A 23,719-nucleotide genomic window follows, 5' to 3' on the forward strand; every position below is an offset into this window, starting at 1 on the left:
GGTATTAATGTCTTTTATACTCATTAATTGCTTTGGATATTAGTTGTTGCATTAGTCACAGGGGTGAGCAGTTAATTATTTTTTTTGTTTTTGTTTTCATTTGTGCATAAAAACTGAAATGCATGTAATTACATTTACTGCACCGCTTCTGGTGAAATGACTGAACCTTCTGTGATCATATTTCGGTGTGTTTGTCGCCCTCCAGTGGTGGCCATCTACGACTACACGGCCGACAAGGAGGACGAGCTGTCATTCCAAGAAGGAGCGATCATATACGTCATCAAGAAGAACGAGGACGGGTGGTTTGAAGGAGTGATGAACTCGACCACCGGTCTCTTCCCTGGAAACTACGTAGAGTCCATCATGCACTACGCTGACTGAGCCAAACGTGTCTGTAATCACAGCTGCAGTCAAGAACTAGAAGGGAAAATGTGACCCTGTTCCACGTTGCCATTTGTCTCCTTAAATTCACACTAATTGATCACAAGAAAGTCAGAGCTTGTGAAAACAAAACGACCACTTAATCAATAACAGGCTTTACCTGAGTGCTTTAGGACTAAGAGTTGTTTCAGGTGTGAGATATTCATTTAAAAACACCTGAGACCTTTCAACCTGCAAGTAAAATGTCAGTAAAGTTCTTTGGGTATCTTCTTGTCAACTCAGTGTAATTCAAAGAAATTATGAAATGCGGTGCTTTCCAGCCACACAACAGCTTTGTTTCTTTTAAGAACGACTACACACATTTTAGAAAAGAATGTTTAAGTGGGACTTGATGGTACAGGTGTTGCCACACATTCAGGGTGTGACAACACTTTAGTTTTTTCGGGTCTCGGTCATACAAATGTGTGTATGCTGCAGAAGTGATAATTGTCCTAATAATCTAAGTCCTACTTATCAAAATAAATGACTGCACCCAGAAGATCAAGACATGAGTAGGACACATTTGATTTTATTTTTTTTAATCACAAGAAATTGATTTTAAAATGTTGACATAAGAAATTTGTTCTCTTGCAGCACATGTTGCATGCATCATACAGATGTGAAACCATTTAGTATGTAAGTGTGGTTAAATGTTCATAAATGTTTTTAGAAATCATAGACATGATCACAACAGAGTGATTATTATAATAAGTAACAGAAAATCTAGCTGAAATCTAGACATAAGCCAGTGATGTTGATTCAAATGGACACTGTAGTGTGGAACTGGTAAAAGCTAATCCTGCGTCACTTTTAATGGTGCCAATCTGCCAAAAAACAAAACAAAAAAAACCAATCCTAAGAGCCTTATCTGCCAATGAGGTGAAAGAAGGTGTTCTCTGAGTGCGGAGTCTGGGAGATAAACTTGACATGAAGGAAACAATAAAAGAAAACACTACAAGTCAGAAAGGTTTTTATGTTAAACAAAGCGAACAGCACAAAGATCTTCAGTAACACTAAACTCAGTGAAGTTGTGTGAGTGACCTTTTTGCAAGTTGATTGGATGCCATCCTGCTCTCTTCATGGACAGTATTCAGTGAAAACTGAGCTTCTGTCCTCATAGAAAGTTCCTTTAACATCACACATCCTGCTGTGATGTGACGTCTGTAAGTGGAACTGTCTGTTTTCCAGTAGCTGAAGTTTTCTTGTTAGTTCTGTGTTGAATGAAGCTGCAAAGGCAGAACCGGCTTTTCAGCTTCATAAATGTATGTGTGTAACTAAACTAACATTTTATCTAATCCACAAGAGATCTGATCAATCACCGAGGTCAGACCAGACAGCAGAACTAAGCTCTCCTGTGTCCGACCTCATCGTGGTTTTGTTGTCGTGTAGTAAAGTGGACCTGATCTAATCACCAGGAGGAGATTCTGGAGCTGTTATCAGTTTTTGTTTTGTTTTTTTAAGTTTACAGTGTGTTTGACTGCATGCCTGATATATAACGGACATTTTTATTCTCCATATTCTGTTTTCTTTCTTTTCCTGTAGTTTCACCAGCTTGCTTTATGATGTCTGTTTGACCGGCTGGAGGTTGTGATGTTTCTGTGCAGTTTTTGCTTGTAATAGCCCTTTAACTGAAGTCCTGTGTGCTTGGACGTAAGACCGACTCTCAGAAAAAGGTGGATATTTTTGTGCCATATGTGTGTGTGAAGAGTTGTGTGCACGTGTGTGTGAGAACCAGTAAGAACCAAATGTTCCCTTGTTGACTGAAGTGACTTTGGACCTGAAAACAGTGTGTCCTTAATGTACAGTGTAACTTAAGAGGTGTTTTACCACAGAAACCAGAGTATGCCAAATTAAATAACAAATAAGATGAGAAACAGTTTTTCCCTTATAGATGTTTGAGTTGAAGGAAAAAAACTTTTTTTCTTGATGCTCTTAAGGTAAAGATTCTCTCTTGTGTGGCTGCAAATAATTATTTTAATACCTACATACCAAGCTGACATTTTCAGATATTATTGTATTTATTTATATATCCATGTATTTTCAAGTTTAAGCACAAAGTGCTGTCCAGATTAAAATGGATACAACTCATCAGAAACTTGCACACTTCCCTGTAGGAGCACACAAAGAACAGAAGGTGTAGTGTGAAGCAGCACACAACCCTCTTTGAAAAGGTTAAAAAAAAAAAAAAAAAAACCTGGTGTAAGTTCATATGTGAACACAGCGATCACCAGCCTTCAGACAGAATGTCTTTAATGTAGACAGCAAATCGTTTGAGCTGCTGCAAACTTTGGCTCACTCTGGTTTTTGTTTAGCCTGCAATATCCCTTTAAAGTGTGGATTAAAAAATGAGATGAACTGTGAAATGTTATGGACAGCTTCTCCAAGGCCTTTAAAAAAAAAAAGAAAGAAAAAAGAAAGAAAAGAAAATCAGGAATCTGTTTGATTGCCCTCAGTGCAGACATTAACCTCTAAACAGGACAATTCTGGGTTGAGATTCACAAAATATTTTAAGTTAAATTCCCCCCCATGTTAGTAATAATTTCATTAAACGTGACCACGAGAGAAAGTAAGACACCCTACAATCAGCTGGCAAAAAAAAAAAGTCTGGACGCGCCCCTGCTGAATTGCACTCATCACGTTTGAGTTTCTTATAGGAGCTTTGGTTTCTCTTTAGATCATCGCTTTCATTTTATTTCTTCCATCTCATTCTTCAGGATCTACCTGAAAGAACAGGCCTCAGGAGAAGCTTTCTCCTTTCCAAAGTGAACATGACTGAAAGCACAATGTTCTTTAAGTGAAAATGCAAAATAAATGTCTTAACAATAAGCATGTGCTACTGCCGTGTATTTATCGGACTGGACGGTAGAAACTGCGTACAGAAGAGTTAAGAAATAATAATTAAATACGTATGGTCACAAGAACTGAGAATATTTTTAAAAAAATATTCACAAACCTGCTTAAAGGTTTTAAAAAAACTGAATGAAAGAACACTTTTAAGTGAGTGTATCGACAATGATCACTTTATTTCGACAGGACAACGCCGGAAATGATAACGCTAGGACTGATGGGTAAAGGAAGAAGCTCTTTAGTTAGTCAAACCACTATTTTATGATCAGCTGTAGCTTTAAAAGTGACTCTTATTGGATGACGCTTCACGCTTTTCGAGTCTAAAATTTCTGCTTTCCTATAGATGACTTAAATGATTATATAAAGTGTTTTAGCGAGTTTATTTTAAGGGGGAAGTGAAACGCCACTGTACGAAACTACATCACCCATGATGCAGCTCGGTATGACAGACGTACTGTCGTGAATTTAAACTGCTAATACATCGGTCACCGTTTCTCAACAGTCGTGAAAACACCTGGACAAACTTGGATGTTTCTATCGGTTAATGTTTTGTTAGTTTTTGTAAGACTGTTATGCAGTTTCAGCACCGGGCAGAGTGGAGTTTGTGGGGCGGAATATTTGGTATGACTATGAAAATGCCGCTTTATGTCAGTTAGCGCCGCAATGCTAGTTAAGCTAACTTTTTGCTAACTCGTTTGATTATTTTCATTCTGTAGCTTTTCAGATTTCCTCTTCAAATATGAATTAAACACACCCGGTTCGTTGCGGAGATGCTGTATTTGCTATATTAGCTATTTAAAGAAAAACAATACAGTCTTATAACGGTTCCGCCCAAGCAGAAAAGATTCAGCTGAGGAAACCATGACACTCGCTCCGAAGGAACTGTCCAACCTGCTGAGCATCATCTCGGAAGAGGCTTGCACCAACTCCTTCGAAAGCCTCTCCACTCACTTTCATCATTACTTCGGGAAAGCGGAGCACTTCAGGGTGGGCTCGGTGTTGGTCATGCTTTTGCAGCAACCGGACCTACTGCCCAGTTCCCCGCAGCGGCTCATCGCCCTCTACCTGCTGTGGGAGATGTACCGCACCGAGCCACTGGCCGCTAACCCTTTCGCCGCTGTTTTCGCGCACCTGCTGAACCCCGCACCTGCCGGAGAGGAGCAGGAGAAGGTGCTGTCCGGTAGGTCTCCGTGTGAAAACGCTTTTTCCTGACTTTGGTTATGTCACCGAGAAAGAAATCAGCCAACTGTTTCTCATTTCACAAAAACTTGTTCAGTTCAGTTAAACATTTGCGCTCAGTTCTTGTTGGAAAACACCCAGTAACACTGGCAGTCTTGGTGTGACTGTGTAACATGATGAATGAGGGCTATGAAGTCTCATCTGTTTGGTGTCCAGGCTTCCTGCCTCCCATTACCCAACCTGAGAAGTTCTTCCTGTCCCAACTGATGTTGGCACCTCCCAGGGATCTCTTCAAAAAGACACCCAGACAGGTGTCCTGCATGGATGTTGGCAACATGCCCCAGTCTGTAGACATCAGCGGGTTGCAGCTAGCGTTGGCAGGTCAGTACCCACTCACCCATAAATGATCTACTGATTGAAAGACTAGGTGTGACTGGTCAAAACTGTCACTTGTTTATACTGGTTTGTTTTAAAAGACAATTTTTTTTCTTCTTTAGTTTGCAGTGCACTTTGTTTCTCTTATGTTTTAATTCACTGTTTCTGTCTCTTTGTTGTTTAGAGCGTCAGTCAGAGTTGCCCACTCAGAGTAAGGCCAGTTTCCCAAGCATTCTCAACGATCCAGACCCAGACTCATCCAACTCAGGATTCGACAGCTCTGTGGCCAACCAGATCATAGAGTCTCTGGTCACAGGCCCGCGCCCTCCCCTGGAAAGTAAGTGTTATTGGTGATTTGTTTGTTCGTTTTTCAAAAAAGGCTTTTGTTATGCAGAAAACAAAGAACGTTAAAAGGGATTTTAGGATTGACCACGGTTGTTGTTGGTGGAGGTGGGGGGGATCAATTTAGGAGGTCACCTCAGTAGGTCATCGTGTTCCATCTTTTTCAGAATGATTTGACATGACACAAAGACCCTGAGTCAGTGATTTCAATGTGTGCGTGTGCGCAATTTGCAAAATGAAAAGAGTATGTCTTATCATCATGTTTCTCATCACTAAAAAAACGTTGGGCTGGTTATTCACTTCTAGCTTACAAGACAGGAGCTGTGTGAATAAGGAGATCACAGATGAAAAACAAGTGAACGTTTTGCTTTGCTGGCAGTTTTGTGGGTTTTCAGCTGTCAAGTGCACATCTGACTTATGTTCATCCATAAGTCAGATGAAGCAGCATGGTCACACAAGAAGCTCTTTGTCGTGGTGTCCCAATATTACAATTCATCGCTCTCTGAACATGAGAACACCTTTTAAAGCTGGCACACATGTAGCCATGGTTACTAGAGTAGACCGCCACCCATGAATAAAGCTAAGTCTGAAACAGACCAGGATTATCACAAGTGTTTCAATATCGTTGTTTAATCCTCAGGTCACTTCCGCCCTGAGTTCATCCGGCCGCCGCCTCCTCTCCACGTGTGTGAGGACGAGCTGGCGTGGCTGAACCCTACCGAGCCAGATCACAGCATCCAGTGGGATCGCTCCATGTGTGTGAAGAACAGCACCGGCGTGGAGATCAAACGCATCATGTCCAAGGCCTTCAAGAGCCCGCTGTCTGCACAGCAGCAATCACAGGTGGGTCAGCCACAGAATGCTTCTCTTAAAGTCAGGCACTGAAATTCTATTTAAACTGAAACTATGGTGCTGCCACCAGCTGCCTTTGGAGTGCAACTAGATAAACCCAGAGAGGAATTTCAGGGTTAACGTTGCTACTTCACAAAAAGGAGAAAAGCACAAGACAAATATATTAAGACAAGACATTGAAAAATGGTTTGAAAAGAGTCAGAATGTGAAATCAACAGGAATAAAATGGAATGAGATGGATTAATCAGAGGATAAACCTGATAGTTTACAGCTGATTGATAGTGGGAGTTTATTTCTGTTTCTCCAGACACTGGAGGACAGTATGCATCTTTATACAAGATGATAATTTTTTATATTTAGCCACATCAAAAATTGACATCTTTTGTCCGACCATCACTCCCAGACCCAGAGAGATTCATTATACAGTCTGTTGTTACTGAGGATTAGCTCTGTGACATACTAGCAATCTGTCCAGAGCATGCCTCGCTTCTGACCCCAGGACAGCTGGGATAGGCTCCAGCACCCCGTTGACCCTGAATTATGAAGAGAGGGTTTACAAGAGAAAGCATAAAATCTTTGTTTCCAGATGTGGAGCCAGTAACGGTTTGAGCTTTTAACATTATGACATTATCAGAGGTAATATATTTATCATTTTTCCTCCAGTGTATTTGAAATGCAGCGTGTAAATCTTTGCTTGTCAGTAACTCCCTGCATGCTCTGTCACTGCAGCTGCTGGCTGAGCTGGAGAAGGACCCGAAGCTGGTTTACCACATCGGTCTGTCTCCGGTAAAGCTGCCTGACCTGGTTGAGAACAACCCGCTGGTGGCCATCGAGATGCTGCTAAAGCTGATGCAGAGCAGCCAGATCACAGAATATTTCTCAGTGCTGGTCAACATGGACATGTCGCTGCACTCCATGGAGGTCGTCAACAGGTGGGGTCACGGAGCCGTGGAGCTGCTTACAGAAAAAGGCAAAATGTGTGATTTGAAAAAAAACAAAACAACCAAAGCCAGGACGATGATCAGAACACTGATGCTCTTAGTCAGTGTTCTGAGTTTTAAAAAGTCAAAGTAAAAATAAAGTTTTGTTTTTTAAATCCTGTCTTCAAACATTTTCAAGGTTTTGTGGGGTTTGTGTCACTGGTTACTTTTTAATCTGCACTTTGTGTGACTAGAGTAAAGCGGCCTCTCGCCAGTAAGCCCAGTTCTAATCCCTAAACTCGCCTCACGCTATGACTCATTCAGAAGCTGACTGACTAAACTGGGTCTGTTTTAAAAGCTGTTAAATGTTTCATTGTCAAAAGTGGAAATGTCACTCTTGTTTTTTTGGGGGGGGGGTTGTCCTCAGGTTGACCACAGCTGTGGATTTGCCTCCTGAGTTTATCCACCTCTACATCTCTAACTGCATCTCCACCTGTGAGCAAATCAAAGACAAATACATGCAGGTAGAGTACAACACTCGATATAGTGATGCTTCTTAATATTTAATCATAATCCTTGAAAAAAAACTCCATAAAAGGACAAAGAACTCCTCAAGTTTTGGAGCAGAAAGTTGATATGTTTTGTTGTGAGTGTGGAGTGTTAATCAGCTAACACTAGCAAGCTTGGTTAGCGGTGTGTATCCACAAACTGTACATGTGCAGCACATACACCCCTACTAATAAGTGCTAAATAATAGACTAATGAAAAGGTAGAATGACTTGAGTACACAGACTATAGCTCAGACTTGTTGACAGGGCTGTACTGCACAGCTCACCCCACACTGGGTGAGAATCTTCTGAACTGGTTCAGTGTGTTTTCCAGTAAATTGGAGACCATGCTTTGTGTGGTGTTATTAGGTATTAATCACACTTTCTTTCTTCCAGAATCGCCTGGTCCGTCTGGTCTGTGTCTTCCTGCAGTCGCTCATCCGGAACAAGATTATCAATGTTCAGGACCTCTTCATCGAGGTTCAGGCTTTCTGCATTGAGTTCAGCCGCATCCGCGAGGCCGCCGGCCTCTTCCGCCTCCTCAAGACTCTGGACACCGGAGAAAACCCCACCGAGGCCAAACCTGCCAAATAAGACTTGTCATAGATGCTACACGGGCCGGACTGAAGCAGCGGCTAAACGAGGACTGTTTGCTCTAATGCACACTCGTAGTGTCCCTGTACATCACAGGAGGAGAAAACTGTGCAGCTCAGAGGAAAAACTGTAAATATGTTATGAAGTCCTTCAAATTTGGCATCCAGTTCTGCCTAAAGGACAGCAGCATTTCCTTTCCTTTCCACTGCTCTCCCCTTGAAAATGAAACCTGAGTTTCTTTCATTAAAGAGATTGTTTATTTGACTCCGTGTAGTTGTATTTTTGGATTGTTGTTACATTTCTCTTGTCACTCACATCCCCCTGTGCCGCCTGCCTGCCATGGTGAGTACTTGAATGGCTTGTATCAGCATCCTCACACAACTGTGACACTCAAATCCTTTTTATACAGGCAGACACAGTATTTCCTGTAGACAGTTTAAAGACGCTAAATACATCCTACATTTTCAGAAAGAATATATCTGTTAAATATTAAGTTACAGTTAAGAGTAAACATGGTGTCAGTTTAGATCAGTAACTGCCAAAGAAGGCTAAAAACCACTTTTACTGACGTATCTGCACAGCAGCCACGATAAGAGCTGGCTGATCCCACTGCTGCAGTTCTCCTTTAGCATTTACCACACACTGGTCTACCGGTTATGTTCATTTTTGGGAATTGCTGTACTGCCAATTATTAATTTCACACCACAGGTGCTGAAAGCCTCAATGAAGGTAAGAGTTAAAGTGGGTCATGTAATGAAGAATGGGCGGCCAGGTGAGCAGCAAGTCTTAATACTGGCATCTAGTGTGTCAGCGTAATGGCAGTTGGACTCATCTGAGCTTGTGACATTTTCCACTGAGATCAGGGAAAAACAAAACATTTTCTGAGTGCGACCCAGGTGTGCATCCCACAGTGATGTCACAATGTCCATCACTATATAATGTTAGTGATTACCCCACTTAAATGTCAGGATGTCAAATGAATAATAACAAAAGTAATTAAAAAAAAAATTGGTTTATTTCTTGAAAAACATCACATATAAACATTTTGATTTGGCTGGGTCTGTAATCAGATGGCTCTGTGTTACACTGATCACTTGTGGTTTCACAGAAATTTAAAAAAATGAATTGTTGCAGCTCTACATAGGAAATAAAACTCTTTGTGATATAATGTGGATTGTATGTATGCTCCGGTTAAGTCTTTACTGGAAAAAACTATTTTTTTCTAATGTTCACAGTTAAAAGATGATTGAGGAAAAGTGGAAAATGAATACAGCAACAAAGATGGACATTTAACCTCCAATCAGCTGCCTTCAAAGCCTTTCTGTTCTTTTTTTTTTTTAAAGCCTATTTTTGTGCTTGTTTCCTGGTTGTACCTGTTGATTTGTCGTCTTCTGTGAGTTGTGAATCAGCTACTGTAACAGACACTGAAGCTAAAAGTCTGCAGTTGAAACACTATGAACTTTTTCTCCTTAGTTTATTTGCTGGAGGTAGAAATCTGTGTAGCTGACTTAAACACTTTGAAAATCAAGACTGGTACAGATCCTTTTTCTAATATTCATATTTTCATGTAAAAACACATTTAAAGTAACACCTGTGATTTGTGTGATTTTAAATCAACTCTTTAGGTGAGGTTTAACTTGACCCTTGGGATTATTTCAGCTTCTTGGTTTTGAATAAAACAAAGTTTTCTATTGTACATTTAAAAGAAACACGAGTAAAAGACATCAATCACCAGCAGATGTTACGAAATGTGTCCCACAGCTGTATCGCCATCATAAATCCAATATTTCTGGTCATTAAATGGTTACAGTCTAAAGCCACAACTTGTGAGTGGAGCCTCTGCATTAGCAACTTATTTCCTTTGGGTGCTAGCTTTAGAGGTCTCCTCTTCACAGACGGGACGTGATTGTGGTTTTAGGCCCTCAGGCCACGAGCCATGAGGCAGGCGAACACCGTCATCACCATCTTAGGCTTGACCTCCACCAGGTCCTCGGGGAGTGCATACACCCGGGCGCCGATCTTCCTGGCCATGGAGATAGCGTACCTAAAGACACAGTAATTGTTGGATTAAATCTCCTGCTGCTGGCGATGCAGAGACATTTCTGAACTGTTAAGTGATAAGAAGCTGTAAGAAGAGCTGTACGTACTTTGCGTTGTTGAGTTTCTCCTCCTCAGTCAGGTCTTCGGTCTTCAGCAGGTCGTACCGGATGGATCCAGGCTGGATGGCATCGATCAGGTCAAGAACCGGCATGCTGGTGCTGATGGAGCCGTCCTAACCAACAACAGCAGAGTTACTGTAAATCTCTCATTGTTTAGTGTTACAGATGTGAAACTACACTGCTATGAGCCTGGTTGCCATCCAGAGTGTAACCAAAACCTCCCTGTTGGGTTTTTGTTCTTGTTTCACGCAGTGGCTTGTTTCAGACAGAGGATCAAACTGTTAAGCAGTTGCACCAAGGCCCAGTGCAACATAAACTCGGGTTAGTCTGAACCACAAAGCAACTCTAGCGAAGTTCAACAATAAAGATCTGGAGCTGGAAATAAGTAGAATAGGTTCCCTTTAAAGCTGTGATAAATCTGTGCACAGGAGTATTAACTGGAGGATAAGGAGGATTTCCATGTGGGTACTGTCGAGGTGTTACCTTAAAGCTGGAGATTGTGGATTTTCCGGCCCTTGTCAGGTTGTCGTTGACCCAGGACACGATGGTGTCATCGATCACCTTTTGCCCATCGCCCAGGTCCTCCAAAATATTCAGGGTGTACCTGAGTGCACACACAGGTAGCTTAGAGATTCCTGAATGGGGCATTTCTAAGCAGACTAAGTTAAATAGTTCCTGGTGCCATACACCCTTCAATGCATTACCACGCTTTCTTTAACAGCCAAAACACGTTCAAATATCTGCTGATTTCATATCGGGTTAGACCAACAGCCCTATACGTTCGCATCACAAATCAGAGCAACCAAAATAAGAAGATGAGACCAAAGAGATGTGAGAAGTGAGTGAAGGGAGGTTTTACCTCCTCATGAGCTGCCAGAGCAGAGCGAGGGTGAGGGTTCGATTCCCTGCGTTCAGATCCTGACCCGCAATGCCGACCAGAGAGAACTTGGCCTCCTTCTTTCCCAGCTCCACAGCGTAGTTACAGTTCTCCAGCTGGAACACACAAACAAAGGCTCGGGTTCAGCACGGATCAGTGGATGCTTGAAATCCCTAAAATATCTGAATATCTGATCTCTGAGTCCTGTGTCCTGTTGTTTACAGCTTCTCACACATGTAATGTTCTTTTCCAGATCAGATGAATCCTTTCACAGATATGTGTAATGTGTCATTACAACATGCATAGTATGTGTCGTAATGACAAACGTCTTGCTGGGTCGTGAGGTTGCAAAAAAAGAAAAAAAATTTTGAATGAAAACATCTTTCACAAACAATCATTGGCTGCTGTGAATGAATACAGAAGTATTTCAAGAATTCATAGTGGGATCAGGAGAGCGAACATCATTGCAAATTTTGTATATAATATGAATGGAAATTTGATCTTTCTAGAAAAGGCAACGTGGATTTGGTCAAATTCGATGAAAATGTTTTGGGGGGGTTTTTCATATCCATCATAAATTGATGTCTTTCCCCTGGAACAGTGAGATGGGAGGCATTTGAAGAACTGAGACAGAAAGAGCCGGCCATCATGAGCCATCATGTCTGACTTGAACTGTGTTGAGCTGTTGTACCTTCTTCATGTTGCTGCTCAGTTTGGGGTAGGGAGGTTTGTTGACTCTGTCCCAGTCCACTGGTACTTTGATCTTCTCGTACAGCTGGAAGATCACCAAGGCGTCGTCGATGTCTCTGCAGCACAAACAAACACATCACGTCACTTTGGTGTTGTAATCTTGAGAGACCGTCCAGCTGTCTACGTGTTCACATTCTCAACATGCTGCATGTCAAAGAAGGACAGAGGAAGAGCAGTGAGATGTCTTACGCGTAGAGATGGTTTACACGAGGGTTGACTCCCAGTGAGTTCATCCAGTTCCTGAAGGTGCGCTCCTCTCTGGTTTCACCTGGAAACAAACAACAAAAAATCTGCTATTAAAAATCCATGGCGGGAAAACGAGAACACTGAGGTCTAGAAAGTTGGGAATCTCTCACATATGAATTAAGCCCACCTTCGATGGAGCTCCAGTCGATGTCCTGGTTCTCTGGCTTCTTCAGAGCCGGGTATTTGTTGAACAGATTGGCGACAAAAGCCAAGTTGAGCTTAGGGTTGCCACGGACGACATCTGTAGGCATAACGAACTGTCTGCACCCGAGCCTTTCGGCCTGGTCCAGCATGAGCTCCGCTCGCTTCAGGTCGTCTTTCTCCTGCAGAGCAAGCAGCAAGGCCGACATAAGAACGTGAGAACCAAAACCAGCTGAAAATCAGAGTTTCCTGAAGAATCAGGTCCGTCACAACAGAAGTCTGCACATATTTATTTAAACTGTTCTTTTTTTTTTTTTTTTTAATTTGGCACCAAAACTAATTCATAAAGTTTGTATTTTACGTATTTGGAATGTTGCCTTTTGCTTTAAGGAATTAGATTTTTTATTTTCTGATATTTTATGGAACAAAGAATGAAAAAATAGCATAATAATAAAAAACAATAGCAACACTGACTGATGTGTGTGAACTAGTCCTATAAATGGTCACTATGGCTATCAGATGCATGCTCGGGTGTCTTACCCTGAGTCCTGACATGTCAACGGCAATGGGGGGAATTCCCTCTTCGTCTCCTTTGGGTGCCACCTGGTTCAGCAGGTTGTAGTACGCCTTCGAATCCTGGAACAAACAGTTTGGAAAGGTTACCTTCTAACAGCCAGACAACTTCACACTGTAGAGAAGAAAAGGTCTTTAACGTGAGTCTGTCTGCAGTACAGTATCGATGAAAGATTGATGTTGGCTGATTTGACTTTCTTTTATGAATAAAAGTGATCACAACTCGGCTACAGCAGTTCTTTTCTCCATTTGGTCTGTGGGACTCTGAGAACACAGAGTTAGCTTTACTTTTGCCGATGTTGTTCTCTTGCTTTCAGTATTCGGGTTTAAACCCAGCTTGTGTTTCTGGGCCTGAGACTGCTTATGCATTATACAGAAGGCCCAGATGTGTGTCTGTGTGTGATCACCTTGATGTCGTTGCTGAAGTTGTTGATCTTGCCACAGCCCGCCTCCTCCAGGTGATAGTTGGCCCAACGCAACAGCAGCTCCTCGGGGGAAAGTTTCATCAGATCCTCAAGACTCTCTCCATCCCGCAGCAGAGCGATCAGAGCTGCACGCATGTGTTCAGATATTAAAAACATCCTCATGTGCATGGAGTGAGTATAGATTAGCTGGTTAGCAACTGAAAAGCAGCTGGTGGCTTTGGTTTTATTTTTTGTCTTAAATACTTGAATCTAATTCTCAGCAAGTAAATAATATCACTTCCAAAGTATTTTTTTAACATCTGTGGTCTTTTTTTAGTCTGTTTTTAGCTTTCATTGTATTCTAAATGAGAAACACACACACCTTCATTCCTGCTGAGCTCGATGTCAGCGAACAGCCCGATCTTGATGACCTGCCACAGCAGACCCAGGACCAGGTGCTGCCTGCCCTCCTTCAGGTCCTCAGCTCCAATGTTCACCACATGGCAGCCAATAGCTGATGCCGAGTTCAGGGCCAGGTTCAGGTTCTCCTGTTAGATCAAGCAGTAAGATATCCCATGCACAGAGACTCTGTTAGACTGCTGACAGTGGCAGGTGAAGAAGACGAGAAGCATTGCCAGAATCAAGGAGAGTCTCACCTGGATGGTGAAGGGTGTGAGCTTTTTCTTGTTGATTGTTCTCTCATCGATGGTGTCGGCTACAGACAGGTTGATCATTTTACTAACAAGAGAGGAAAAACATCCAGATTGATAACAGAACTATTTTCTTCCCCAATTCTAAAGTAGAACTACTTTCATTTCTGTCTTTTAATGTCCCTGAAGCTAAAATATCTCAGCAAGGAAGTACAGAGGTTCACGAATCTGCAAAACTACATGGATTGTACATAATATCAGAGACTCTGGAGAAATATCTGTGAGCAGGGAGATGGTGGACAATCAATAGTGAATCATTCACTCAGGCAGCACTCCTTTAAAAACAGGCTGGTTTTGTCATGGGCATGCATGGCCACTTCCAAAAGTGCATGCCCAGTTCAAAGTCCTCAAAGGTATATACAGGGTTTAGAACATGTGCTTCCATCCAGATAACGTCTTTCAGGAAGCTCCTGATCAGACACGGCTAAGCTGCACCGCATCTATTACAACAGGTTGTGTAAGAATCCAGGTGCTGATGCAACACATCATGAAACAAAAAGCAAATACAAAAAAAAGTGATAAGTTTACGGACTGTTGCTAAAAGCAGAGATGCGACACAGTGGTAAACATAGCCCTGTCATAACTTTCTTTTTAGACCTGTTGCTTCCAAAAATGAAGTAGTAAAATGTCCCAGTTTAAACATTTGTTTCCTGTGGTGTCTTGTGAATAAAATATACGTTTAAGAGATCTAAAAATTATTACAAGGTATCACAGTTGTCTTCTTTTTTGGAACTGGGTTTGTCATTTAAATTTGCTCAAATTTTCAGTTTATAACCAACCAGTAAAGTTAATATAGCTATTTAAAACTAAAGTAATATCCAACCCAAGCACGTCTGTAAAACATATGCAACATACTTTAATCAGATGTGTTTCTCATAAAAACTAGAAGACACAAATATTTAGAAAGTCTTTTCTAGCACTTTTCTAGCACTTTATTAAAGTTTCAAAATTGCTTATCATTGTCAGTCTATCAGGCTGCAGGGCTTCAGTATACAGATATCAAACCTGCCTGCTTTAAAGGTGCAGTATGTGTAACTGCTGATGCCATGTTTCTTTACTAAATCTGTCCATTTTCCAGAAGAAAGCTATTACAAAGCTCTAAGCAGAAAAACAGGGTGAAATCCTGTATTTAAAACCGTGAGTTAAGTTTTCAGGAAGTCAGCTGTTGTTCCTGTGAAAGATAACGTACCAGAGAACGATCCCATCTCCCATGGCGGTGAACAGGTCGTTGGTGTTAGGATCCATGGGCAGAACGTGTTTGCAGTCTGGATCCTTCTCCAGAGCTTTATTGATCCAGTTCACAAAGGCTACCTTCTCCTCCTCTGCAGAACAAAAAAAGCAAATTAAAGTGAGCAGCTGGATGATCATCTGCATCAACCACGTGCAAAATATTAACAAAACGGATTGTTTTTTTAAATTACTTTATATACATATGTGTGTCAGACTCTGGTGTCTGATTCATTTAGTTGATTCTCTGAGGCAAGTTCAACAATGCACACATATAACAACAGATGTGCTTTTTTTACTGACTATCGGTGGCCCCATTTATCCTGATCATTCATCATTATCATTCATACAGTTTAGGTTAGCATCTCATATTAAATAATAGGTTTGTTTTATTGTTTACATAAACACTTTTAAGCTTGGTTGGCATCAAATTAAGCGAACTACTGATATGAAAACTCTCCAGTAATGTCTAATGTATTTGGGTTTGGGTTTGGGTGTGTTTCCATATCTTTGTGGGGACCAAAAATTAGAATGTTACTATGCTTACGGGGACCAACAGACCTTATGGAGAGAAAATGCCTGTCCCCACAAGGTTGAAGGCATTTTTGAGATTCGAAATGTGGTTTTAGTGTCAGGGTTACAATTAGGTTATGGTTAGGTTTAGGCAAACAGTTAGGGTTAGGCATTCATTTTTGATGGTTAGGGTAAGCAGCTAGGGAGAAAGTGTTATATCAATTTGATGTCCCTACTATGATATGAAAACACGACTGTGTGTGTGCTGACCTGAGTAAGAGTGCTGAGTGCCAGTCTGCTCTGAGGTTCCTGCCACATTACAGATGCCCTCCTTCTTGGTGATTGCTTTCTTGAAGGTCTTTGCAACCTCTGCACTCTTTAGTCCATGGACAATCTGGAGATGGGAACAAAAAAGAAAGGTCAGAAATAATAATTTATGCAGTATGCATGAAGTGAGTGATCAGTGATCACACACCATGTCTGCACTGTATATTCGTCTGATCATTCTACAGTAAACCCACTTCAGTAAACTTATCAAAGTTGAGCTCTTCGCTGCTCTTGCTCAGCTCCTGGATCATCTCTCTGACTCTGTAGCCGGGCAGTGAAAGGTTGGCGGCCTTGAGGACAGCATCAAGCTCATCCTTGCTGATAACGCCGTCATTGTCCACATCTGGAGGAGGATGGAGGGGAAAGCATAACTTTAAAGAGGGTCCATTAAACTTTCCCTATAAAGTCTCATAGAATGAAGACAGTAACTCATGTAAGTCGCTCTAAATAGCTCAGGCACAGGTCTGTATGATGTCAGGTGGATATCCTTAATATGGTCATCTCAGGCACACAGCGGGTGGGTGGGGCTTCTGTGCACCCAAATCATCTCCTCTTCAACTCCAACCAATCAGAAGAAAGATGTAGTGAAGCTAAAATCATGCAACGCTACTCTACTCACTCTGCTAACGGTGCAGATTGCACACTTCTCTCTAACACAATGTCCGGCCTGAAATATTAATCATAGGTATTGTTTTATTACCTAACTTCATGTCCGGTGTGTAACTTCCTTCTCATCTCTGTGGCTGCACGGGCTGCTGAGATTACACATCAGCCTTATTTAAATATTCAAAATGATATTAGTTTAACCTGTTGCTGTGTCTTCTTAGGGATCTCTTCTTTACATGGCATTTGTATTTATTTGAATGGTAACTGTATGAAATTTGGAATGATCAGATCTTTGTCATGAGAAGAAAGAAAAATACAATTAGAGGAAAGAACTATCAAAAGACAGCCAAATCTGACTTTTCCCACTCACCCAGGACATTTTAAACACACTAACAAAGTCGTACATCTTTTGAGCACACCTTCAGAGATCATCTGAACATCTGTCTTACCAATTTTAGTGAATGCTTCTCTAAGATCCTCCAGCTCCTCTGCAGTGATTGGTGGGGCGGCCATGTTGAAGCGTGAATCAATAGAGGAACCTGAAACTGGCACAAGAGAAAAAAACAAGACATCATTAAATTTAAAAGTCAAAGCCTGTCAGCACCGAGTAGCATGTAAGCGGGGACCATGTGGTAGAGAAAGAAAGAGGAAACTCAAAGATGGTATCCTGATTTTCTACTGTGAAGCAAACTGCTCAGTTCTCACTTCTGCCAGTGTAAAACTTCCTGCTTGTGCTTCACTTCCTGCCTGACAGACAAAAGCCTCTCTGTTCATTACTGCTGGGCGTGTAATAAGATCAGAGCACTCTGAGGTCCCGCAGGTAACCTTTAACCACCCACTGAACAGTCAAGTCGCAAGTACATACAAATTCTTTGCCAAAAGAGGAAACAGCACAGTGATGCTCTGGTTCACAAAAACCCTGTTTAGAAACCAGAATCTTTTCATTCACATTAAGCTGCGTCTGCATTTGTAGATGGCGGTTGTCTAGTCGACATTCAAGCCTCCAGTTTTGCAATTACCACCTCATCAAAAGTATCCTTTGCTCTCGTTGGCGGTCGCATCAGCTTCTCACCTTGAAACTGAACTTAAAAACTGCCTATTTCCGTTTCACCTCTCATCCCTGACATCCTACAGTCTCCAGTCAACACAACACTGCCGGTCTCTTCCTGTGTGGACGTCCCTGAAGCACATTTCTAGAAACACAGTCCCTCTACCAGCCCGTGCAGTAAAGAAAAGGTCTACCCAAAGCTGCACAACAACAACAAGTCTCACTCTAAGAGGTGGTACTTTTTAATCGCTGAGAATCTTTTGAGGTACTGAGTGTAGTCACAGGTTTAGCACCAGCTACCATCGCTTCAGTAAATCAAGGAATCGCTCTGTGCATCTCTGTTAGTGTAGCTTGATGATTGTTTATGTTGTTTGGACATAAATCATATGGATTAGGGTCTTCTCATTTTAACGGTATTTTCTCTGCTGCTAGGCAGCAGTGGGCGGAGCGATCTCCCCTACTACTGGGTATCAAAAGAGGCTCTTATGCTATAAGATTGGTGATCTGACAGAGAATTCAGATGATTGCAGTTTAGAGTCAAATAGAATTAGCTCAGAGACCACAGCAACCAAAGCTGCAGCTGTCTGAGAATTTACATTTCTGGGTGTTATCATTACTGATTTGATTTATAGTCAAAGATGATGTCACCCTGTTTGAGGCTGTGATAAATAATGAACCATAATTTAAGTGATTAAATTAAGAAGAATTAAACTAATTAATTTTGTTTTTGAAAGCTGATGAAGAGATCCAGAGATGACATGTTCAAACTCTGTTTAGCTTTCATTCAGGGACAAACATCCACCAGGAACTGGAGACAGAGTTTAGCAAACAGAAGCTCCCACTCCATGTTGTTCCAAAAAATGCTGCAGTAGAGCTAATGATTTTTTCTGTGTCAGCTGACTCGATCGGTTTTTAGATCCCAGAGAAAATGTGCTGAAGGCACATTTTGCTCCTTGGATGTAGAAGTGTTAGTTCTGAGGACTTGTTGGTGGGAGCCCATCAACCTCAGCCTTTCAGCCTCTGTCTGAAACAGCTTCTTGGACGCACCAACACATAGTCAGGTTTTATTCCTTTCGATGTTCTTTACTCACAAAAAAAGTTGAGAGCAGAGAGGAACTGAGCAACTGAAGATGTGATCGATGATCTCAGTTCAGTGGGAAGTTTGAGGTCATGTTGCAAATGAGGCAGAGCAGTGCCAAACTTAAAGCTTCAGACTGCAAGTGTGGAAACTTTGACTATTTGTAACATTTACTTCTGATGCTGTAATGTGACAGAAGGTCCTTTATTTCACCATTCTGACAGTTTCAGTTTAACATTCTTGATCTAGATTTATCTATTCATGTACCACTTACGCCACCGAGTAAACCTATTGTTTCCAGTGTCACTTGGGCAAAACAGAGACTAAATGAACAAAAATCATTGCAATATATTCTTCTTGCACTGTCATGCGTTGCATTTTTAAAGAATGCAATTTAACTGGAGCGCTGTCGATTTTTGCAGCCAAACAGTCACGTTGACAATGACCACATGTTCATGACCTGTTTCTTTTTTCTTTTAAGAAAGGAAAAAGCTGCAGATAAGGAAGAGTGAAGCAGTTCTGAGTAGCTGCCAATCACATGACACGCAGGACGTTATATTTCAGTCTGTGATGATTCACTCCGAGCATTTGTCGACTTCAGATCCTTTTTTGGCAGTCGAACGTGAAGAGGCACACAAAGTAACATTTAAGACAAAAGGAGGAAGGGGGCTACGACAGATTTATAGGGAAGGCGCTTTGATGATGACTTTATTAATAAAATTGGACGAAAAGCTACCTGATGTAAGGGATGATAAGAAAAGGCAAATTGCTGTAAAATGCGATTTACACTTAGCGATTTACTAGATGGTGTCGCAGTATAAAGAGAAGTGTCACAGCCACAGTTACATTGATGAAAGATAAGTAAGTGATTGCAGACAGCTGTAAGCTAATGACGAAATACTTTGTTTACAATGACTGTTGTAAAATGACCTGTTGTTCAAACCTATGTTAATGAGGGGCAGCCAATCAAAAGAAAGCTGCCTTAAAAAGAGCAAAATTAGCTGATTTCAGGTGATGTACCCAAAACCCAAGATAGGATAAATAAAGACGCAGCTAATATTAGCATGAGTCGAAATATGTAAATGTGTAAAAACACCCAAACTTCTTCTCCTTTTCTTTTCCCCCATGAATGCTAAAACTGCTCAAGCTAACCCCACTGAGCTACAAGTGACTAAAAAAAAAGAAAGAAAGACTTAATGATTGCACATTTTTGGATCAGATCCACAGAGATGACAGGTTACAGATGTATGAATCATTTGGATTGAACTGTGCAGGTACACAGTAAATGTTTCTCAGCTTCTAGTGGGCAATAGTCAAGTGTCCTTCATGGAGGGCCGGGCTGGGTTTTGTTTTATTGTTCGTAAAGAGTGACCATAAAGGGTGTTGGAGATTTCTGCAGCAAGACCCACAGATGCACAAAAACAAAAAAGATTCCTCGCCCGCAATGAACATGAAACAATAATTATGAGAACAATGCAACTGAAATATATAAAATCAAAGGTTAATTTATTCAAAGAATTCATCATTAAGGAAAATGTGCCTGGTATAAACTGAATTTGTACCAATCAAGTAAATATCATTTGGGCAAATTCCATTAAATGTAAAATTTCACATTTACTTATGTAACTAAATTATTTGGGAAATGTACATGTAGTTAAATTAATTAGCAATAAACACAGCCTGAAGTCAGCAATAGATAGATCTATAGATAGTTACATAGATGTTACAGCAGCATGATAAAGAATAAAAATTGTACAGTCTAAGATATACAACTATAAACAACACAGTTAGATAAATGTGCCACAAGCACCCAAAAAGGGCCTTATAAGGGCTTTATACTGTTAGATTATTTACACTATTTAATTTGGGCAGATTCTTTTTTTTTTTTTGAGCGTGGGTGAATGACGAACGCAAGACTCAACCACTGGCATTCATTAGCCGCTGCTAATAAGTCCACTCTGGCACTCTTATTTTGATTTTGGAGCCAAATTCACCATGTGCACACACGTATCTTTTAAGTATGAGAATTAGCTTTGAGCCACTAAAAATCAAGCGGCCTGTTAGACAGCAGCCAGCAGTCAGAAGCAGAAATGAAACTCAGCTCTGCGAAAGTACGGGTCTTAACTCTTTTAATGTGCTAAAATGGGTGATGGAAATTAAATGACTCAGTCTGGCCTTTATGGTGCAAAGTGTCGCTGAGCTCATAAACCCAGCACTGCTGCTCTTCTGTGATCTGCCTCAAACTATCTGTTTTTCTCTGTGGCAACAAGCTCCAGTTTCTTTTCACAGTTTTATTTTTAAACATTTTTTATATCAACCATTTCTGACTGATTTAGCATCTGCATGCATGAGTTCTCCTTTTTGTTGCTAATATTGTTTTCCGTTCTGAAAACTTTAACCCCCTTAAAAACAGGGTTTACAGTTCACACGGTTTAACTTTCTCATGTACACGGGTCATGAGTCCGTGTGTATTTCACCTTTTCCCAGCACTGCTTTGTATCTTGACTCTGACTAACACCTGGACTAAACAGCATTCATAATAAAACAAACAAAAAAAATCTAAAGTTAGTTACACATGAGTACTGTGTCTGAAATCTCTTATTCTAATTTTTAACATAGTTAAAATAGTGAAGTGTTGCTGAAGCTTTGATGATTTAGGATTAATAAATCTCACCCCAGCGAGAGGCGGGGCATGCACTAGCCAAGTCGTCAGCCTGTCGCAGAGCTGACACACAGAAGCAATCAGACAACCACGTTCACATTTACACCTACACCCCAACATGCACATCTCTGAAGTGCACCCAAAAAGAACCCACGCAGACACGAGGAGAATGTGCAAGCTCCACGCTGAGAGGCCCCAGCTGGGATTTGAACCAGAAGCTCTTTTGCTGTGAGGTGACCCTGCACCACTGCGCCACCTAATATTAAAACAAACTAACTTTAAAGACTTCCACCTTCCACTTTGAAAATAATCAGAGAACATACCACCAAAGCTCTGCACGCTGCTACAGTGAGCTGGCGTCATTACCGAGAAAAGCGTGGGGGGAAACATGATGCAAACAGGTCATTTTAGTGTGTTCCATGTGTTAAAGCAAGAGCGGTACGTTTCCTCACCACAGCGCCGCACATCCCATGTTTCATGCATGCTGTCATTTATTTAAAAAAAGCCTCACACCACAGGAAATGCTTTTACACCGATGTTTCTCCTCATTTCCATTCAGCCTCTTAATGGCCTGCAGCGCCACGATCTAAAACACGCAACACTAGCAAGTGTCAAGAATATCCTGCACTGAATGCACACGTGTTACTTCATCTGTGGGCAAGCATCCTGTTTCATCAGAATATTGCATGATTGACAAGTAAAATCAAATAGCAAAGTAGTGTAGCAAAAGTATTATTATTTGGTAAGCATGGGTAGAAGTACTTTAAAAAGCTGCACAAAGCACAAAGAAAGAGGGCTGTCTCTAAGCATCATGGCCCCAATCTCGCCTCACCCCTCCCTGAGAGCATTTACACATAATAAACCTCATTAGCGCACATCATCCAAGCAGGTCTGAGTTAACTGTATCCACAGCTTAGCATCTTCTCCAAACATAAAGTATTAATCGCTTGTCCTGAGATGATCTCTAAATTTCTGCCCACCCATTGCTACCTTAAAGAGATTCTTTTTTTGCAGTTGAAGTTTGAAAACCGCAAACTTCCTTTTCAGCTCTCTGCACTGTTCCTCTCCCCCGTGCAGGCCTCACTCTGCTTCTAGCTGCTCTTTTGTTTTATTTATGTACAGCAGGTGTTAAATGATTAAAGGCAACATGCACGCTGTAAACAAGGTGGGTTTAGAGTTTGTGCTGTTGGTTTTTGAGGCAGGGCAGGCTTTAATGAACACAGCAGCAAAACTGAGCTGCAGTCAAGAAAGATCCAGCTTCAGTAATAAAATCAATGGCTGTGCAGCGATATATGTGATAATACATCATTACAAAGATGCCCTGCAGAGATGTTCTTCATCTTTCAGTCTTTCTTGCTCTTTCTATTCTGCAAAGGGCATTAAATAATAAAAAGAAAAATCTAAGTCTTACTCTCACCCTGCAGTTACGCCTTCAGGAAATACCTACGTGGATTAGAAGCCACCTGACCTCTACCTTCTTTACCTGAGAGACGTGGTGAGGAGGCTGATCTCTGGGCTCGGAGGGTAACACTTGTCGTCCGTCTTTATCTCTTTCGTCCTCAGTCGGTTCTTCTGGCTGCTGTGCTGCTCACTGCTTTTCAGACAGCGCACTGAGTTGGGACCGAAAGCAGGGCGACGACGCATCTATTCAAATCTAAGAGGAAGGAAGTGACATGCAACACTTGAAACTAGAAACAGGAATGAAAGGCGTTTTTTGTCTTTATATGGCAATGCACGGTGGCTACAAGTCAAGGTGACCCCCCCACCACTAACAGTTTGAAGCTTCTTTTGCAGTTTTTGAACAGTTGCCGGAGCGGTCGCCGTGGGCATTTAGGTGTCGCAGGACTCCAGTGGTATCATTTAAAACATTGTGACATCAAAAAGAAGGTGTTAGTTAAAAGAAACAAATTCAATAGATGAATCAATACTGAAGAAATCTGGGCAAGTAGTTTTTTTCTGTCACCTTATATCATTTAGTATCTACTTATTTAATCTGCAATTTCATTTTTATTTGGATATAATTGTGGTTGTTAGTGAGAGAGAAAGCAAGGAGGGAAGCTGAGAGGCAGGTAAAGACAACAGAGAGCTGGAGTTACAAAGAGCCACGCACTGAGGAACAGTTAGGTAGCTACAGACACATAAACTACAGCTGTGAAAAAGAACATTTTCATGCCCACATGTAAAAAACTAAGTGTGCCATTACTGCTTCCATAGAAACCAAGAGAGTATTTATCAAGTGCAGTTAATTAAACGACCATCAGAAAGTGTGAGCACCTCTAAAGAAGCAGAGGTTGTGGCAGTTTGCAGGTCTGGAGTAGTCA

General features: G+C 41.3%; 3 protein-coding genes across 9 annotated transcripts in view; 2 read left to right on the forward strand and 1 right to left on the reverse strand.

Annotated features, from left to right (window-relative positions):
* Window positions 1-3,247, forward strand: part of LOC116325679 (abl interactor 2-like) — a 30,628-nt gene extending 27,381 nt beyond the window's left edge. For all 4 annotated transcript variants that reach the window (XM_031746645.2, XM_031746646.2, XM_031746647.2 and 1 more), the window contains one exon: window positions 206-3,247. In XM_031746645.2, the coding sequence (XP_031602505.1) occupies window positions 206-381 (176 nt within the window). In that variant the 3' untranslated portion in view covers window positions 382-3,247. The remainder of the gene's footprint in view (window positions 1-205) is intronic.
* Window positions 3,248-3,494: 247 nt separating this feature from the next.
* On the forward strand, window positions 3,495-8,341 carry cnot11 (CCR4-NOT transcription complex, subunit 11). 4 transcript variants are annotated; one of them, XM_031746649.2, is made up of 8 exons: window positions 3,495-3,888; window positions 3,984-4,447; window positions 4,663-4,827; window positions 5,006-5,158; window positions 5,804-6,006; window positions 6,745-6,947; window positions 7,363-7,459; window positions 7,880-8,077. In XM_031746649.2, the coding sequence occupies exons 2-8, from the start codon at window positions 4,129-4,131 to the stop codon at window positions 8,075-8,077; spliced, it is 1,338 nt and encodes a 445-aa protein (XP_031602509.2). In that variant the 5' UTR covers window positions 3,495-3,888; window positions 3,984-4,128. The 4 variants fall into 4 exon arrangements, with proteins under 4 accessions (XP_031602509.2, XP_031602510.2, XP_031602511.2 ...); XM_031746650.2 differs by having other exon boundaries at window positions 4,107-4,447; XM_031746651.2 differs by having other exon boundaries at window positions 3,495-3,707; window positions 4,107-4,447.
* A 736-nt stretch (window positions 8,342-9,077) lies between these two features.
* Window positions 9,078-23,039, reverse strand: lcp1 (lymphocyte cytosolic protein 1 (L-plastin)). The gene is made up of 16 exons (XM_031746642.2): window positions 22,882-23,039; window positions 17,060-17,155; window positions 16,199-16,347; window positions 15,948-16,071; window positions 15,127-15,259; window positions 13,884-13,965; window positions 13,610-13,775; window positions 13,231-13,373; window positions 12,791-12,886; window positions 12,237-12,432; window positions 12,053-12,131; window positions 11,805-11,919; window positions 11,096-11,229; window positions 10,720-10,840; window positions 10,225-10,349; window positions 9,078-10,121 (listed from the first exon to the last, which is right to left on the reverse strand). Exons 2-16 carry the CDS (start codon window positions 17,121-17,123, stop codon window positions 9,992-9,994), a joined length of 1,857 nt encoding a protein of 618 aa, XP_031602502.2. The 5' UTR covers window positions 17,124-17,155; window positions 22,882-23,039; the 3' UTR covers window positions 9,078-9,991.
* Window positions 23,040-23,719: the final 680 nt, after the last annotated feature.

The sequence above is a fragment of the Oreochromis aureus genome, linkage group 16, assembly GCF_013358895.1.
Source record: "Oreochromis aureus strain Israel breed Guangdong linkage group 16, ZZ_aureus, whole genome shotgun sequence".
Taxonomy (NCBI): Eukaryota; Metazoa; Chordata; class Actinopteri; order Cichliformes; family Cichlidae; genus Oreochromis; species Oreochromis aureus.

What these genes read in the sequence shown, in the direction of transcription:
- cnot11 (XM_031746649.2), top strand. Translation starts at nt 4,129, where the DNA reads ATGACACTCGCTCCGAAGGAACTGTCCAACCTGCTGAGCATCATCTCG. An exon ending in GCAGGAGAAGGTGCTGTCCG is followed by an intron (nt 4,448 to 4,662) that starts GTAGGTCTCCGT and finishes TTTGGTGTCCAG; the next exon opens with GCTTCCTGCCTCCCATTACC. An exon ending in GTTGCAGCTAGCGTTGGCAG is followed by an intron (nt 4,828 to 5,005) that starts GTCAGTACCCAC and finishes TTTGTTGTTTAG; the next exon opens with AGCGTCAGTCAGAGTTGCCC.
- lcp1 (XM_031746642.2), bottom strand. Translation starts at nt 17,123, where the DNA reads ATGGCCGCCCCACCAATCACTGCAGAGGAGCTGGAGGATCTTAGAGAA. An exon ending in TCACACCCTTCACCATCCAG is followed by an intron (nt 13,776 to 13,883) that starts GTGAGACTCTCC and finishes TTGATCTAACAG; the next exon opens with GAGAACCTGAACCTGGCCCT. An exon ending in GAGAAACTCAACAACGCAAA is followed by an intron (nt 10,122 to 10,224) that starts GTACGTACAGCT and finishes CTGTGTCTTTAG; the next exon opens with GTACGCTATCTCCATGGCCA.